Source organism: Papaver somniferum, chromosome 9, assembly GCF_003573695.1.
Source record: "Papaver somniferum cultivar HN1 chromosome 9, ASM357369v1, whole genome shotgun sequence".
Classification (NCBI taxonomy): Eukaryota; Viridiplantae; Streptophyta; class Magnoliopsida; order Ranunculales; family Papaveraceae; genus Papaver; species Papaver somniferum.
This window is the reverse complement of record NC_039366.1, coordinates 116,080,379-116,095,084: the sequence shown is the minus strand read 5'-3', so window position 1 is coordinate 116,095,084 and position 14,706 is coordinate 116,080,379. Positions and strand designations below refer to the sequence as shown.

Sequence of the window (14,706 nt, the reverse complement as noted above, 5' to 3'; positions counted from 1 at the left end):
CTATGGGTCTGATCTAAGCCATCCAATCATGCTGGTGATGTTGGAAGGTCGTGTTGAATTTGAGACTGCCGCAGGCGGTCTTGTGCGCACAAGCTTTTCCAAGCTGCTCCACACCATCCCAACCATCCCATTCTAGGCTGGTGTTCGGTGGCCGTTTGGGAGGCGTGGTATGTATTCGACCGACCAGGGAATAAATGGGTCCGCTGGTGGTCATTAAGGTGGTAGCCTTCTCCTGCTGAGGATCGTCCAGGCTGGTTAAATAATGCGGCCAACTTACGTGGTCGTGATTATTTCTGAGACTAATATGGACAGTCCAGATTCAAATATGCTCAATCGGGCTAGTATAACACATCGAGAGATGTAGCATGTACGGGTATTTCGTGTATGCTTCGTTATTAACACTTGGAGATTCGTGTTACTCTGCTGAGAGCAACACTCGGTCGTCATGCCGCACTAATAATGAGAGTTCTGCAGGAAATACAAGGCTAAGCATGCATATAATGCTATAAATTCACAGGGTACATGGGATTGTTTCCACATGCTCCATTCTAGGTAAATTAGCGAAGTGAAGAAGTATTCATCATTTTATCAGTGGCTTTATCCTTTGTAGGATGTCAACGCATAAATTTGGTTTCACAATTTTAGCCCTGAACTAAAATCCACCATCAACAGGGGAGTATTTTCTTTGTTATTATAATGTCAACAACGACATTTTCAAGGATTGAATGTAAGCAGTTTCACTATGATGTTGAATCGGGAATCAAGCGGATTGTAATGAATTATTGTAATTTTTTTATCCATATGATGTAAGAGTTTTGCCACTAAAATTGAAAAAGGGGGAGATTGTTAGAGCATGGATCGGTTGAACCCACCAAGCGTTGGTATGTCAAGTTTGGTTGTCATATGTTAGTGAATCAAAACTCATGTTAAGAGTCGCTTGATTATGTACTAGAGTTAAACTTTGTATAGGTTAGCTTGAAAGCATTAGGATAGGAGACATTACAAGTATTGCGAAGACTTGAAGATGTGAAGAAGCAAGGAGATACAATGACAACAATCATCCTTCCACTTGAGGTTAGTGATATTTGACTTGAACTGTTTCATTCCCTAACGTATCTTTCAACTCGTGCATATTGAAAACATAAATGCGAAGTATATTTGAACTCTAGATAGACATAGTATTAAGGAATACAATACGAGGTTTATTGCTTAACCATTAAACTTTGTAGATAAGACATCGCCATAATCATTTGAATGCTATTGTGATTATGTATGGGTATGAGGTGAGGATTTCATCCTAGGGAACAATGTTTACATGTGTTCTAAGGAAGTAAGTTCATAAACTTGTTTTGTGAACCGAAAAGGAAATTTCCAGGTGTTATTGGTTTTGTTATTCATTGCATATCTTATGAACAACCAATATGTGTGATAAAGTAGAACGCTCACAACTTGTTGTGTTTTTGGTAGAACTATTCATAAAGGCCTGACTTTTGTATTGGTATAACTTTTATTAGTAAAATCAATCTTAAGTAATCACCTTGGTATGATCGGATTATGTTTTCCTTGGGGAAAGGGAACCGATCCTTGTAAGGGAAAGGGAACCGATCCTTGTAAGGGGTGCAGTACATCAAAGGGAACCGATCCTTGTACGGGGTGCAACAAGGTTTACAGCAGAAAGGGGAACCGATCCTGTGAACATGTGCAACACATATAAGTTAGATACCATATATATGTGGGAAACTGATCCTAGTACCTAGTCAACCGAATCTTTTGGGAAGTTAGTGTGACTATGCGTAGTACTCACATGGAGGTAGAACTAAAACTTGTTTTGGTAGAACCGTAAACCCATGATTGTGATTGAATGTTGGTTTGATCAATCACATAGTTCTTGAAAGTTAGATGAACCAATTCTAAACTTGTTTGGAAGTGTGGAAAATCGGTTTCAAGGTTGTAAGTGTGAAAGAGAACTTACAAAGTTTAGATGTCGACAAACTTTGAACACGTGCTGAGAATGTTTATTTCTATAATTGTTCAAAGATATTCCTTAACGGCTAAGGGAAGAGAATCCCAGGATCGAAACACAAATAAGTTAAGAATCTTTTAATTAAGGTTATTAATTTCATTTGTATGGAAATTACAGAATTAGTAATGTGCATTTACTAATTATATTTTCCAAGAGATTTCGACTGTTATTTTTGGACAGAGCATTTCCAGGAATTATGAAAACCTAATCTGTGCATGTATGAATATCTTGAGAGTATTTTCGGTTGTGGAAATTCCTTGGTGTCCAAACTTCTTTGTCTATAAATACATGAAGTTTTCCTTTCTAGCAAACTAATCCTTCGTAACAACATACTTCCTCTTTTGTCTTTGTTACTGGTGTAGCCGCCTATTGGAGAGGAGAGTAATCTAATTAGGTAAAATCTCTTACGGCCGCTCGTTTTAAAGTCTTCTTTGGGATTGAGAAGCTCTAGCGCGACCTGTTGGTGGGAAACTAGATAATTGCGATTTATTTTTGTTTTCGATTGATTTGATTGACTAACGGTGGTTGAAATCTGATTGCACCTAGTTTGTTTATTCTTGAGAATCTTCTCTTCTGATATAAGATTCACTCAAACTAGTTCAGAGTTTCGACAGGGATCTTTAGACTGTTGTTAGTTCTAAAGACGATCTTGTGATAATCCATTGTTAACAGACTCCGTTATGTGCGTGATTGATCACAAGAGATTCAAGTGATTGTGTGCAGGTTTTCATTGAAGATTTAAGAAGATTTGAAGACAAAGAAGATATTGAAGATCTGACTTGGGTTTTATAATCTTTGGTGTGCACAATACTTGTTTCGGTAAAAGAGGATCCAATTAATAATCGGATTATCGTTGTGGTAGATTGGATTGATTAATTGAGTAGATCGGCATCAACACGGTTCTTCGGATTAAAGGTGTTGTTGGCTTAATCTTAAACGATTACCTTAGGGTGATTGAACATAAGATAGATCTAGACCCGACGAAGGAGTTTATGCTAAGATAAACGGAAGAGCCTTTGTCCGACTCATATCACTTGGTTGAATAGGGTTGATACCAAACAGATTTCTTGTTCCTTTACTGTTTGGAGTACGAACCAAAGGGATTGTTCCAAGTACGTGACTTATTCATAGGTCGGAGGCGTGGGAATACAGACAGAACTAAGTGAACTATAGGGTTAGTTACTTGGTCTCAACTATACGAAGTTAGGTGTAATTTTGTGTAGCGGCTTAATCCTGAGAGTATTCAGTTCTGGACTAGGTCCCGGGGTTTTTCTGCATTTGCGGTTTCCTCGTTAACAAAATCTTGTTGTGTCATTTACTTTTATTTTCCGCATTATAATTGTCTTATTATAATTAAAGTAAATTAGACAAACGTTAATTCCTATTTACTTGATAAGCGATCCTATTGTGTTTGGTTAAGTCCGAACCTTTGTATCAAGTAAACATACTTCGTTGTTGTATTGTCTCGATATCGTATCCATAGACAATCACACGAAGTGTGAACCGATTAGTTGTATTGTCTCGACTCAGTCCATAGACAATCACTTTCGGAGAAAGGACTTATAGGTAGGAAAAGTTTTAGCTTGAGGTATATTTGGGTACCCTCGCCTTTTCAAAACTCTTGAAATACGATTCGAGCAATGAATGTTCATGGATCATTAGAAATCTTAGTTAAAACTATTTATTATTCATAAACTATTTTTTTTCAAGTTGACGATTTAGAAATTTCCCAATCAAACAGTGCAAATATCTATAGCTATTGGGAATGTTTTAAATTTAAGAATGAGACAATTTTAGAACTTCCTTGAGCAAGGTATGCGTACCCAGTATGTACACTTAGTCAGTATGAATTCCACGAACTGTAGAGGTTTTCAAACACGGATTGAATACCCTTTATCTACCAATTTATCCTATGCTTCGTTGTCGTATGAATTTAGTAGATTTAATATTATAAAGAATAAATTATGAGTTCAAACTTGTCTTGGTTAAACTCTTGAAATACGATTCGAGCAATGAATGTTCATAAATCATTAGCAATCTTAATTAGAACTATATATTGTTCATAAACTATTTTTTTTTCGAGTTGATTATTTAGAAATTTTCCAATCAAACAGTGCAAACTATCTATGGCTAATGAGAATGTTTCAAATTTAAGAATGAGAGAATTTCAGAACTGCTTGGAGCAAAGTACATATACCCAGTATATACACTTAGTCAGTATGAATTCCGCAAACTTTAGAGGTTTGCAAACCAGGTTTGAATACCCTTTATACCTAAGTTCGGGAATGGAGTAGGTTCATTAGTAATATCTAGTTAATCTTGTTCCGTAGAATCAATATAAGTCTCTTCTTTAAGAGATGATTCTTCACAAATATGAAAGCCAGAAATACCATTTCAGCAGTTCTTGGTGAAAAATGCTTAGAAGAAGTGTACCTATAAGAGCATCTAGCAACTGAGTATCCTATTCTTTCGCATAGTGTTGAATAATCAACAAAAGAAGCAAGAAATTTACCATATCCAGAACTTTTCTCAAAAGTAGATTTAGAAAAAGGTTATGACTCTTTAGAATTATGAAATGAAGGTTTAGACTTAGAAGATATTGACCTTTTGGTGTAAAAAACAGTATTACTAGAAGTATCAAGAAAGAACAGTAATTGTAGAATCATGTCGACTTACAATCCACTTCTCGAGATCTAAGACCAACAAATGTAAAAGGGACATCTCGATTATGAACCATGATAATAAATTGATCAAAGTCAATACCTAAACCATTAGGAGTATGTATAACAAGATATGAATATGGAACATTATCTTCTATAAAAACTAAGTGATCAGAGATCGACTGAATCTGAAGAAAATACTCCATAATGGATAAAAAATTCTTTTTAATACTATGAAGTTTGTTTTTCAACATAGACTTTCTTGAATACGATTCCTCCATGAAGTTATTCTTCAAATATGTCAGTATTTCTTGCGCAGAATGCATACTAGAAACTTCAGTTTGAGAGAATAACGCAAAGTGGATGTGATAAAGCCCATTATAAATTTTTCAAGGCGCTCAAATTTGATAATATGTTTTGTAGTATGCATTCTGCGCAAGAAAGATGACAAATTTGATAGTAAGTTTGGAAAATATTGTTAAGGATGAGTTACAAAATCCAAGAAGATCAGTACTGATAGTATGTTCGTGAATTGATTCTTCTAAATAATATAGGTCGCAGAAATCAAGTTCAGCATAACTGAATTGCTGAATATTATTGAATGAAAGAGGAGAAAGCTCTGAATGAGTGGTGGAACCAATAAACTGAGAAGGTATTGAAAATCATAATATTTCACGAATTTTGGATGTAAATCATGAGAACATTATTCAGAAACAACTAAAATAAGATCTAAGAAAATGAATTAGATGAATCTGAAAGAACTGTGAAGTTGCAGGAAGTAAACTTTATGGAATCGAAATGGTATGAATGAAGATTCCTAGAAATTGTGATAAAGTTATAGGAAAGAAGTTTCTGGAAATTACTTTGAGGATCAAAAACAGATGAATATCATGAAAACTAGTGTAAACTAAGTTTTTGATGTTATGATGGAGAATATGAGAAACAATTATAACACTAGACACATTATAAAGCAAAAATATATATATATTAACAGGTAAATAGAACAATGACTTCCCAGTGTCAGTACATACGCTATAACAGAAACGAAATAACAATACAAACTATAATAAGATACAATTATAAACAACTGCAGAAATTGTCCGTCTCTTGGTCCTTATAATTGGTTTAACTAAGAAAATATCCGAAGCAAGTACTTCCTAAAAACGAAACGGTCGGTTTTCCAGGCAACTGTTTACAAGTTCTCACTCTTCGTTTCCTCAACTAGTCGACATTGTTGATCTTTTCATTCTTAAACTTAGTTATCCACCCAAATCATTCGAACTATAATACATACATGATACAAGATTTTTTTCAAAGAAAAAACTAATACTACCTCCGTTTCTGAAAAGTGTTATTTTCACTTTTCCAGAAACGTATGGAATATTTGGATTCGATTTAAAAGTGTATTATAACTGTCCAAAAAACTTCGTGTTGAACAGCCCCAAGCTTAAAGCCTTAATCCCTTGTTCAGATTATACAATGAGAAATAGTTTTACAGCTGGATCATCCAATAATCGTCGTGTACACCATCAGTCCCATAGTAGTGCATGTCCAAAGAGTCTAAACTAGTGAAGTGAGGTTCCCTCCCCTTTGGCTTACTTCTAGTCTCTACATCACCCCATATTAAAATGCGAGATGGTGATTAACACAGATTTTAACCGGGGTTCGGTAAGAGCGTAAAAGAGTAAAATCATAGTAGGACTGGACGAAGTAAAATAGCCCGCGAACTTGACTAAATCGGTACCAGACTCTAGAGTCGAACAAGTCCTAACTGCGCCACCAACTCCCATTTCCGAATTCTCCTTCTCTCTCTTCTTTCGTTTTTGCAGGACTTCGAAGGGAAAGAGAAGGAAAGGGAGTTCATATAAAATCTGGATCTAATTCCTGAATAAATAGTTAGTGAAGTGCTAGAATGGATCAGATATTGAACAAGGTAGGAAGCTACTGGTTAGGCAAGAAAGCCAACAAAGAAATCGATTCAGTTGGAGATGACATCACTGTAAGTCTCCTTTCCCGTTTCACTAGAGTTTTCATCCTCCACCTTTATCTTAATTTTGTATATAGGAATTCCATTTCTTAAATCTTCTTATATGAGATTTGATAGTAGAATAATTAGTCTCTTCTTGATTAGGATTTGGTAATTACTTAGGTTAGATCTATGTGATCTTAAATTAGAAGCATATAGGTTGAATTCTTGAAGAGTGGAAATAATGGATGAGATTTGTCCTCGATGCTTAAATTGGTTTAAAACAAATTATGACCTAATTTTAGAAAAATTGAAAATTTCTGCCTATATTTGTGGAAATTTGCACCCGTTTGTTCAGGTTTACCAGGCTTATGTTTGTGAAAATTTCATACGTGCAAGAGATTTCTAAACGGCTGATGACGAATTGGCTGTGAATACATTGATCGATGAAATTAAGCAGAATGTTGACCTTTAGTGTACTAAAGGAGTCAGATTTTAAGGAAATATAGGAACTTGATGCGTAAATCTGTGAACAAGTTGCAATTTTGGCTAAGACCATTAAGTAAACAAGTTGCAATTTTGGCTAAGACCATTAAGTAAAATATGTACTTGTACTGAATAAAAAGATGGTATGGGGAAGGAGTAATATACTAAGAAGCTAGAAGGTTATTTACTGACAGACCCGCTAGAATGACTTGAGATGTACAACCCTGAATTGGGATAGATGGTGTTACTTAGAGATAGGAATAGATGGATCTAGTGATGCACTAATATGTCGTCCACATTCTTGTTGTTGTTACCTATGGTTGGCTACTGATTCATTTGAAATTAAAATTTGTTAATCATACTAATTTTCTCCCCTGTATCAGTCATTGTCAAGTACAATCGAGGGAAGCGCCAAATGGTTTGTCAATAAACTCAAAGGTGAACTCTCTTTTTACAATTCCTTTTCATATTAAATTTACTACAAATGTTTTATGTGTTTGTTGGCGTGAGGATCGACTAGAGGCATCACACACCTCAGAATGCACCTATATTTGGAGTTTCTTTTGGGGCTCATTGTAATGTTATTTCTTCAGCCAAATCAGTGATTGTGTTATCCATTTTCTTTATGATAAAGTTATAACACTCAAAATGTGACAACACTGATCCCAAGTGTCTGGTGCAGTGATTCATGATTGTAAATATGATATTACTCATGACATTTTCTTGTGCATCCTGCAAATCATGTATTTAAAGAGCCAATCCAGTTTAAGTGCCGATAAATTTTTCTGTAGGGAGTGGTTTTCATTCTTCACAAGACTGTATAGTCACTGGGATGAGACTTCTTTAGCACCTCGTAGAATCCTAAAACATGAGATGTTATTCCAAAGCTTTTGTTTTCACAATTGAGTAATGATGGCTGGAATTTCTCCTTCATGATGTCAACTTCATTCCTAAACGTAGTTGCTACTCATAAAAAGCATTAGAGCGTCTTTTGGATGAATAAAACTGGACTTCTCTATGTTGTCTTAAATGTACTGTTTTGTTAGGTTAGCATTGTCATTTTGGTTAAAGCTGTGGAGCCCTAGTTTTCACTTAACAGTTGTTTACTCGCAACTAAAATCTAGAGTTTCTTTGATTGAGAGGGAATTTGGGTGTTTGCAGGGAAAATGCAGAAGCCATTACCGGAGCTATTAAAAGAGTATGACTTGCCAGTGGGCATCTTTCCTCGAGATGCGACCAACTACGAGTTCAATGAAGAGACAGGTAAGTTAATCGTATACATTCCCGCTATTTGTGAAGTCGGTTACAAGGATTTATCATGCTTGCGTTTCTCTACTACTGTGACCGGGTATTTGGAGAAAGGAAAGTTAGCTGACATTGAGGGAATAAAAACAAAGGTAATGATTTGGGCAAAAGTAACTACCATCTCAACCGAAGGCACAAAGGTTTATTTCACGGCAGGTCTAAAAAAGAGCAGGAGTAGAGATGCATACGAAGTCCTTAGGGATGGATTTACCATCGACAAGTTCTAACGTGCTGGTTTGATTTGTTTTGAACTTGTAGAAACTTATAAAATATCAGCAGCTCTAAGATAATTGTGAATTAGAGAACCCTTGTTGCAGTGATTGTCATCCAAAGGGTCTGTAAGCAAGTACCTAAAAAATACCTCTGTAGGAATTCTTCTTTATGGGATGTTTGCTTGTGGCTTTTTAGCTGTAAATCTTATTCTTCCTAATAAAATCTGTGCAGTTTTTTCTGAAATTTCAGAATGGAACTTCCTATTAATTCAATCAGAATACATATAAATTTCCATAGGTCAAAATTCTTTTAGAAAATTCCCAAGAACTATTAGACACTAGATTACTCTCAAAAGAAACACAGTGAAGATTAAAACCCTCAAACGTCTTCGTTGTTTTTCTTCTCTCCACCATCATTATCGACTGCTTCTTCCTTTTCCTTGTTCATCATCTGAAGTTTTAAAACTGCTTCTTCTTTTTCCTTGTTCATCATCTTGAATTTTGTAACTGTTCTTTCTTGCATACTTTTATACCGTGCCAAATATTTTCGATTCCAACTGCTGTCTCTTCTTCTTCTTCTGTTCGTTCACCTCCTTATTAAGTCGGTAAATCTTTATGATTAAATCAACACATCCGATAAAACTAACTGCTGTAATACCCAACACAATCGTTTTCAAAATATTAATTCCTGCCCCAATTGTTTCAAGATACCTGTCAATCTGTTCGTTTAGCTCAGCTAAGGCTGCGGCTACGATTTCGTCTTCTACCTTCCCCATTACAATTTCGTCTTCTAGGTTTCCCACCACGTAGTTCCCTTGAAAAGGAGAAATTTCAGGGGGGGAATGCACCAGCCGGAAACCGAATGGAGAAACTTCAGGGGGGGCATAAAGAAAAAAATGCAGAAAGAATTGGAGAAAGTTTGCTTTATTAGTGATGCCAAATTAGTGATTGAGTCTCTGAACTCAAAGTCCAACCAGTTATACTAGTATAATAATACAGTCATAGATGATTGTAAAACTTTTCTTTCTAGTTTTCAATTTTCTCAATTTACTTTCTTAAAACGACATCACATTATTCTAGCTGATCAAGCAGCCAAGTTTTGTAAGAGATCTAGAACCTCAGGGGAATGGTGGGGAAATTTCCCAGATTTCCTTAATCCTCCGATGTATTAGTCCCTCTTTTTAATGAAAATTTTCTTAGAAAAAAAAAAAGAAAAGAAAAAAATGCACTTGAAAAGGAGAAATTTCAGGGGGATGCAGCAGCCGGAAACCGAATGGAGAAACTTCAGGGGGGCAAAAAGGAAAAAATGCACCAGCCGGGAATCCAACCCGGATCTGTACCGTGGCAGGGTACTATTCTACCACTAGACCACTGGTGCTTTGTTGAGATAACCTCATCACTAACATGGCTTGAGCAATGCTAAACACACAGCCGTTTTGTGAACAAATTATAACTGGGTTCGGTGGATGTCGTGTCGCTGCAGTAAAATAGCCAAATGGAATTATCTTAATTTTGTTGATCGACAAATGGACATTTCAAACTGAGGTGTTGTTGTTATTCTTAAAACCAAAACAGTTGGAAACTTCAGTTTAGTTTCTGTCCTTCATCTGCGGAATCTTGAGTTTTTGAAGGAAGACTCTCAAACAAAATAGAAACATGACAAAGAAACTGGAATCGCCCAGCACTTCAGCTACTGACATGGATAACTCTTCAAACTCGGTTATTACTTTCTACTTTCAGTCTCACTTTTTATTTACTGTTACACTATTATTTTTTATTAGATTTTAGAATGTGAAGTTCATTTTTTTTTATTTCTTTTCTTGTGGTGCTTAAAATTTCTGTTTACTCTTTACTACAGTCATGTTTATGAGCGCATCGCATGCATTTTGATATCACATTGGCAGAGCCAGAGGATCTTGTACCATGCATTAGAGTATGATGACTATCAACTGTGTATTGTGTCCTGGTTAAGTAGCAAGATGTGTTGGGTTGTCTTAGGAAGAGTATCTGGTTGAAGGATTTGAAATTTTAAGTCTGAGTAGTTTTCTGAAACATACATGCATACACAACTGGGGATTCAGAAAGACCAGTAGAAAAATCTTGTTACTTAGTGTTGGTTTGCTCAGCACATCACAGTATGCACCCACCAACTTGATCTGGTTGTAAATTGATCTAATCACTCTAATCTGAATTACGGGTTGTCACTTGTTGTTGTTGAACAGGTAGTTGCTTATCCTATGAAGAATAAATCAAGGTTAGTTTATGTTCTGATACCAACATTTCTTGCACATTGTTTGTTTTTAATTATCTTAATTTGAGAGGAAATGTTGTCTGCAGTCGAACTAGATCGGTGAACAATATTTATAGGCCTAAATCATTAGCGCAAGAGCAAGCTGAAGAAATCCAATCGAGTTTAAGTCAGAGATATCCAAGCTTCACTAAAGTTATGCGCCAGTCACAAGTTAGTGGGGGTCCATGGATGGTAATCCCAGTTTCCCATTTATCTAGTGAACATTTTGATTTCAGAACCAAGTTATGGTGTTAGCAGCAATTCTCATGGTATTGTCTTGAATGTTGCTCCTTTATTAGCAGAAAATTCCGAGGAATTTCTGTTATTCCAACTTACCAAGAGAAAAGGTTGATCTTACTTTGTTGGTTGAGGATGGGGATGAGTTCATTGTGAGATTCTATCCGCGGATGTTCGCTCTAAGTGGTGGATGGGATCATTTTGCCACTGCAAACATGCTAATTGCAGGAGATGTCTTAGTTTTCCAGTTAGTCAAGGCTACCAAATTTAAGGTGATTATTATTTGATTTGGGGTGATTTTTTGTTGTAGTAGCAGCTTGTTTTATGAATTTGAGTTTATTAGTGATCACAATTCGTACACATATTTTTCACAGTATTTTGGTATTCATATGCAACATTGTGGACTTATGTCAGAAAAATGTGCTCCAGCCCTTGTTAAACTTTCATGCATATGTCCATCTTTTAGAGTATTTATAGCAAGCGGTTATCAGTAACATTCACTATTTTATAGGTTTATATTGTAAGAGGAAACGGTTCGATGGATGTTGATGTTGCTCTTGACCCTCCGGAGTTCCCTGTTCCTGCAAAAGAAAATGACTTAGGTATTTTCTATGATGCTTCTCATTCTTCTTTTACTTCTTTTATTTTTGAAATATTACAATTCTAAGAGGCTTAACTCATTCTCCTTCTGCATTTGATATTGAAGAAGATGATGTATATATCAAGGACCTGATGCCAATTCAACTGTATACACGAAAACGGGTGAAGTCGCATCCTTCAGCCCCTATTCTCGGTGATGCTCAAATGTGTGTACTTTCTCTGGAACCACCACCAATGGACCATAATAATGAAGTGGTAGATGATTCAGAAGTTTTGAAAGGCATGAAACTTTCAGACTCAATTGTTGAGTTTCAGGATGTTGGGAGTTTTCGGAGTTTTCGCATAGCAGTGAACGGGTTGATTATTGATTCTGAGATAACTGAATATGTTCGAACCAAATACTATGAGCTTTGCTGCAGTCAGAAAGCTTTCCTTCATAAACATCTCGCGCCGAGGCTGAACAGCAAATTAGTCGCAGGAATCATCTCTGAAACAGTCAATATCTCTGATGCCATTAGAGCAAGTACGCTTGACACCCCAAAGGATAAATTTGAATCATGGGCAAGGGGTTTAGATGCATTTGGAAAACTTGGAATGAATGTTGGCTTCTTGGTTTCCCGTCTCAACAAACTTATTAAACTAGCCTTTGATTCAGAACAAGCATTTGAATATAAGAGGTATCGTGACATTATGAGCAGAAAGAATCACGTTGTTGAGGAAATAACAAGTCTTGAAATGAAAGTTCTTCGCTTGAAAAATGACTCCAGAAGGCTAGAGAAAGATATAAAATGTCTGGAACTGGACGCGCAGAAGCATATATTGACATTCAGGAAAGAGGCTGCATCTCCTTGGTGATTCAGTCTCTTGAGAAATCGTCCCTTTTTGCAGTTTACCATCTTGTATATGTGTTCGCGCTGTATGGTTTTTTTGTGCAATGAAATACACCTTTCTGAAGGTTTTTTGCTGAAACTTGTGCAAGTGAAAACTGAAGAAAAAAAAAATGCACCATCCGGGAATCGAACCCGGGTCTGTACCGTGGCAGGGTACTATTCTACCACTAGACCACTGGTGCTTTGTTGATAAAGTCGCCCCTCAAAATTTATAATACAGTTATTTCTCATATTCCAGTTTCTTATCGACACGTTGCATTAAAATTCGACAAATGTGGCATTTTTAGCCATGAAACGAGCTGAGGTATAACAAATGTAAGCTTCCGATAGTCGGGCCTTTATGACTTCACTTCCCTCGTTAAGTTCCACAATCTGAACGAAAAAAACGAAGAACAAACAATATGGAAGGCAAGCAGAAAATTCCCAACGGCAGGTTTCTCAAGAGAATGACTAGAAGTTCAACTAAGGAAACGGATTCTTCTCTCACTAAGGTTGTCCCTCAACAGGTGGTTCACAATCCTACAAAGGAAAAGAAGAGAACAAGGTCAGATTTTGTTTTTGCATGATTGATGTTTTCTGTTTTTATGATAGCAACGTTGTCTACGTGACACCTGAACTGCATGCAGATCAAAGACATTGTTGACCGCCACTGAAGATCATAGTAAATCATTAGCCCAAGTGGGAGCTGAAGAAATCCAATCGAGTTTAAATCCGAAATACCCTAGCTTCATTAAAATTATGCTTCCCTCACATGTTAGTAATGGGTTTTGGCTGGTAATGATCACCCCATTTTTCTGTTTATCATGTAAGCATTTAGGATTCAGAACAAACTATGGAGTTAGAGAAAATTTGATTAATGCTGCCAAGTTGGTTTTCTGTTAACAGGGACTTCCTGCAACATTTTGCTCTTTGAATCTACCGAAAGAGGACTTTGATTTAACTTTGTTGGATGAAGATGGGGAAGAGCACATTGTAAAATGTCTTCCTCGGAAGTTTGGACTTAGTGGTGGATGGGGACAGTTTGCCAGGGTACACAATTTGGCCGCAGGAGATGCTGTGGTCTTCCAGTTAGTTGAGGCTACCAAATTCAAGGTGATCATTATTCGGTTTGACTCTCAGTGATTTTAGAGAAAATGGTTCAACATTTTTAAGTTTCATTTTATTTTTTTCAATTTATAGGTTTACATAGTAAGAGGAACACGCGGTTTGGCATGTGATATTCCGGAAGAAGGGAGTGACATAGCAGGTAATTTTATGCCGTCCCTCATTAAGCTGAGTCTGTCCATTTGATTGTTCCTAGTTTTGCAGTCTGTTGTAATTCTAAGTGTTTTCACTGCCTTTGTTAATGGATTTCAAACTGAGAAGACCACTCAGATGCTAAGGAAAGAAACACACGCAAACGCGTATTATCTCATCTTACAGTCCCTCTACTCGGTGAAGATCAGGATAGTGTTCTCTCATTACCTGAAGGTTGTAGTGAAATGGAGACGACTAAAAGACCTGGACATAAACAAGTCAAGTCTGATCCTTCAGTTCCTCTTCATGGCGAGGATCAAGATGTTACTCTTCCACTATCAAGTTCGATACAGCCAGAAGACCATGGTAATGAAGTGGAAATTGATCTAAGTATTATGCTTTCACCAGCAAGTTCGAGACAGCCAGAAGGCCGTAGTGATGAAGAGGTAATTGATCGAAATATTACGCTTCTGCTAGCAAGTTCGAGGCAGCTAGATGACCATAGTAGTGAAGAGGTAATTGATTCAGAAGTGTTGGAACGTATAAAATTTTCCCACTCCATTTTTGAGGTTCAGGATGTTGCAGATTTAGAAAGTTTCACTATAGTAGTCAATGGTTTGATTATAGATTCCGAGATATCTGCAAATGTTAGAACTAAGTACTACGAGCTCTGCTGCAGTCAGAAAACTCATCTTCATAAACATCTTATACAAGGGATGAACAGTAAATTAGTTGCAGGTATGATTTGTGAAACAGTCGATATTGCTGATGCCATCAAGGCAAGTAAGCTTAGTACTCCTA

The 14,706-nt window shown here is 36.5% G+C and overlaps 2 protein-coding genes and 2 non-coding genes across 7 annotated transcripts; 2 read left to right on the top strand and 2 right to left on the bottom strand.

The window, feature by feature from the left end:
* The first annotated feature begins 6,421 nt into the window (after positions 1-6,421).
* LOC113308671 (uncharacterized protein At5g01610-like) lies at positions 6,422-8,896 on the top strand. The gene is made up of 3 exons (XM_026557135.1): positions 6,422-6,682; positions 7,519-7,573; positions 8,297-8,896. The coding sequence occupies exons 1-3, from the start codon at positions 6,596-6,598 to the stop codon at positions 8,665-8,667; spliced, it is 513 nt and encodes a 170-aa protein (XP_026412920.1). The 5' UTR covers positions 6,422-6,595; the 3' UTR covers positions 8,668-8,896.
* Positions 8,897-9,036: 140 nt separating this feature from the next.
* Positions 9,037-12,702, top strand: LOC113308669 (B3 domain-containing protein Os01g0234100-like). 4 transcript variants are annotated; one of them, XM_026557132.1, is made up of 6 exons: positions 9,037-10,371; positions 10,875-10,906; positions 10,990-11,134; positions 11,245-11,451; positions 11,691-11,781; positions 11,889-12,702. In XM_026557132.1, exons 1-6 carry the CDS (start codon positions 10,309-10,311, stop codon positions 12,632-12,634), a joined length of 1,284 nt encoding a protein of 427 aa, XP_026412917.1. In that variant the 5' UTR covers positions 9,037-10,308; the 3' UTR covers positions 12,635-12,702. The 4 variants fall into 4 exon arrangements, with proteins under 4 accessions (XP_026412917.1, XP_026412916.1, XP_026412918.1 ...); XM_026557131.1 differs by having other exon boundaries at positions 11,886-12,702; XM_026557133.1 differs by having other exon boundaries at positions 9,037-10,585; positions 11,886-12,702.
* On the bottom strand, positions 9,960-10,030 carry TRNAG-GCC. The gene has a single exon. It is a non-coding gene; the product is annotated as a tRNA-Gly (tRNA).
* Positions 12,703-12,780: 78 nt separating the features above from the next.
* On the bottom strand, positions 12,781-12,851 carry TRNAG-GCC. Its single transcript has one exon. It is a non-coding gene; the product is annotated as a tRNA-Gly (tRNA).
* Between the last annotated feature and the right edge of the window lie 1,855 nt (positions 12,852-14,706).

Bases quoted from the DNA above. Each gene is read 5' to 3' on its own strand.
- LOC113308671 (XM_026557135.1), top strand. From the start codon at position 6,596: ATGGATCAGATATTGAACAAGGTAGGAAGCTACTGGTTAGGCAAGAAA. The intron at 6,683-7,518 runs GTAAGTCTCCTT...CCCCTGTATCAG, and splicing joins CAGTTGGAGATGACATCACT to TCATTGTCAAGTACAATCGA. The intron at 7,574-8,296 runs GTGAACTCTCTT...GGGTGTTTGCAG, and splicing joins GTTTGTCAATAAACTCAAAG to GGAAAATGCAGAAGCCATTA.
- LOC113308669 (XM_026557131.1), top strand. From the start codon at position 10,309: ATGACAAAGAAACTGGAATCGCCCAGCACTTCAGCTACTGACATGGAT. The intron at 10,907-10,989 runs GTTAGTTTATGT...TGTTGTCTGCAG, and splicing joins CCTATGAAGAATAAATCAAG to TCGAACTAGATCGGTGAACA. The intron at 11,135-11,244 runs GTAATCCCAGTT...CTTTATTAGCAG, and splicing joins TTAGTGGGGGTCCATGGATG to AAAATTCCGAGGAATTTCTG.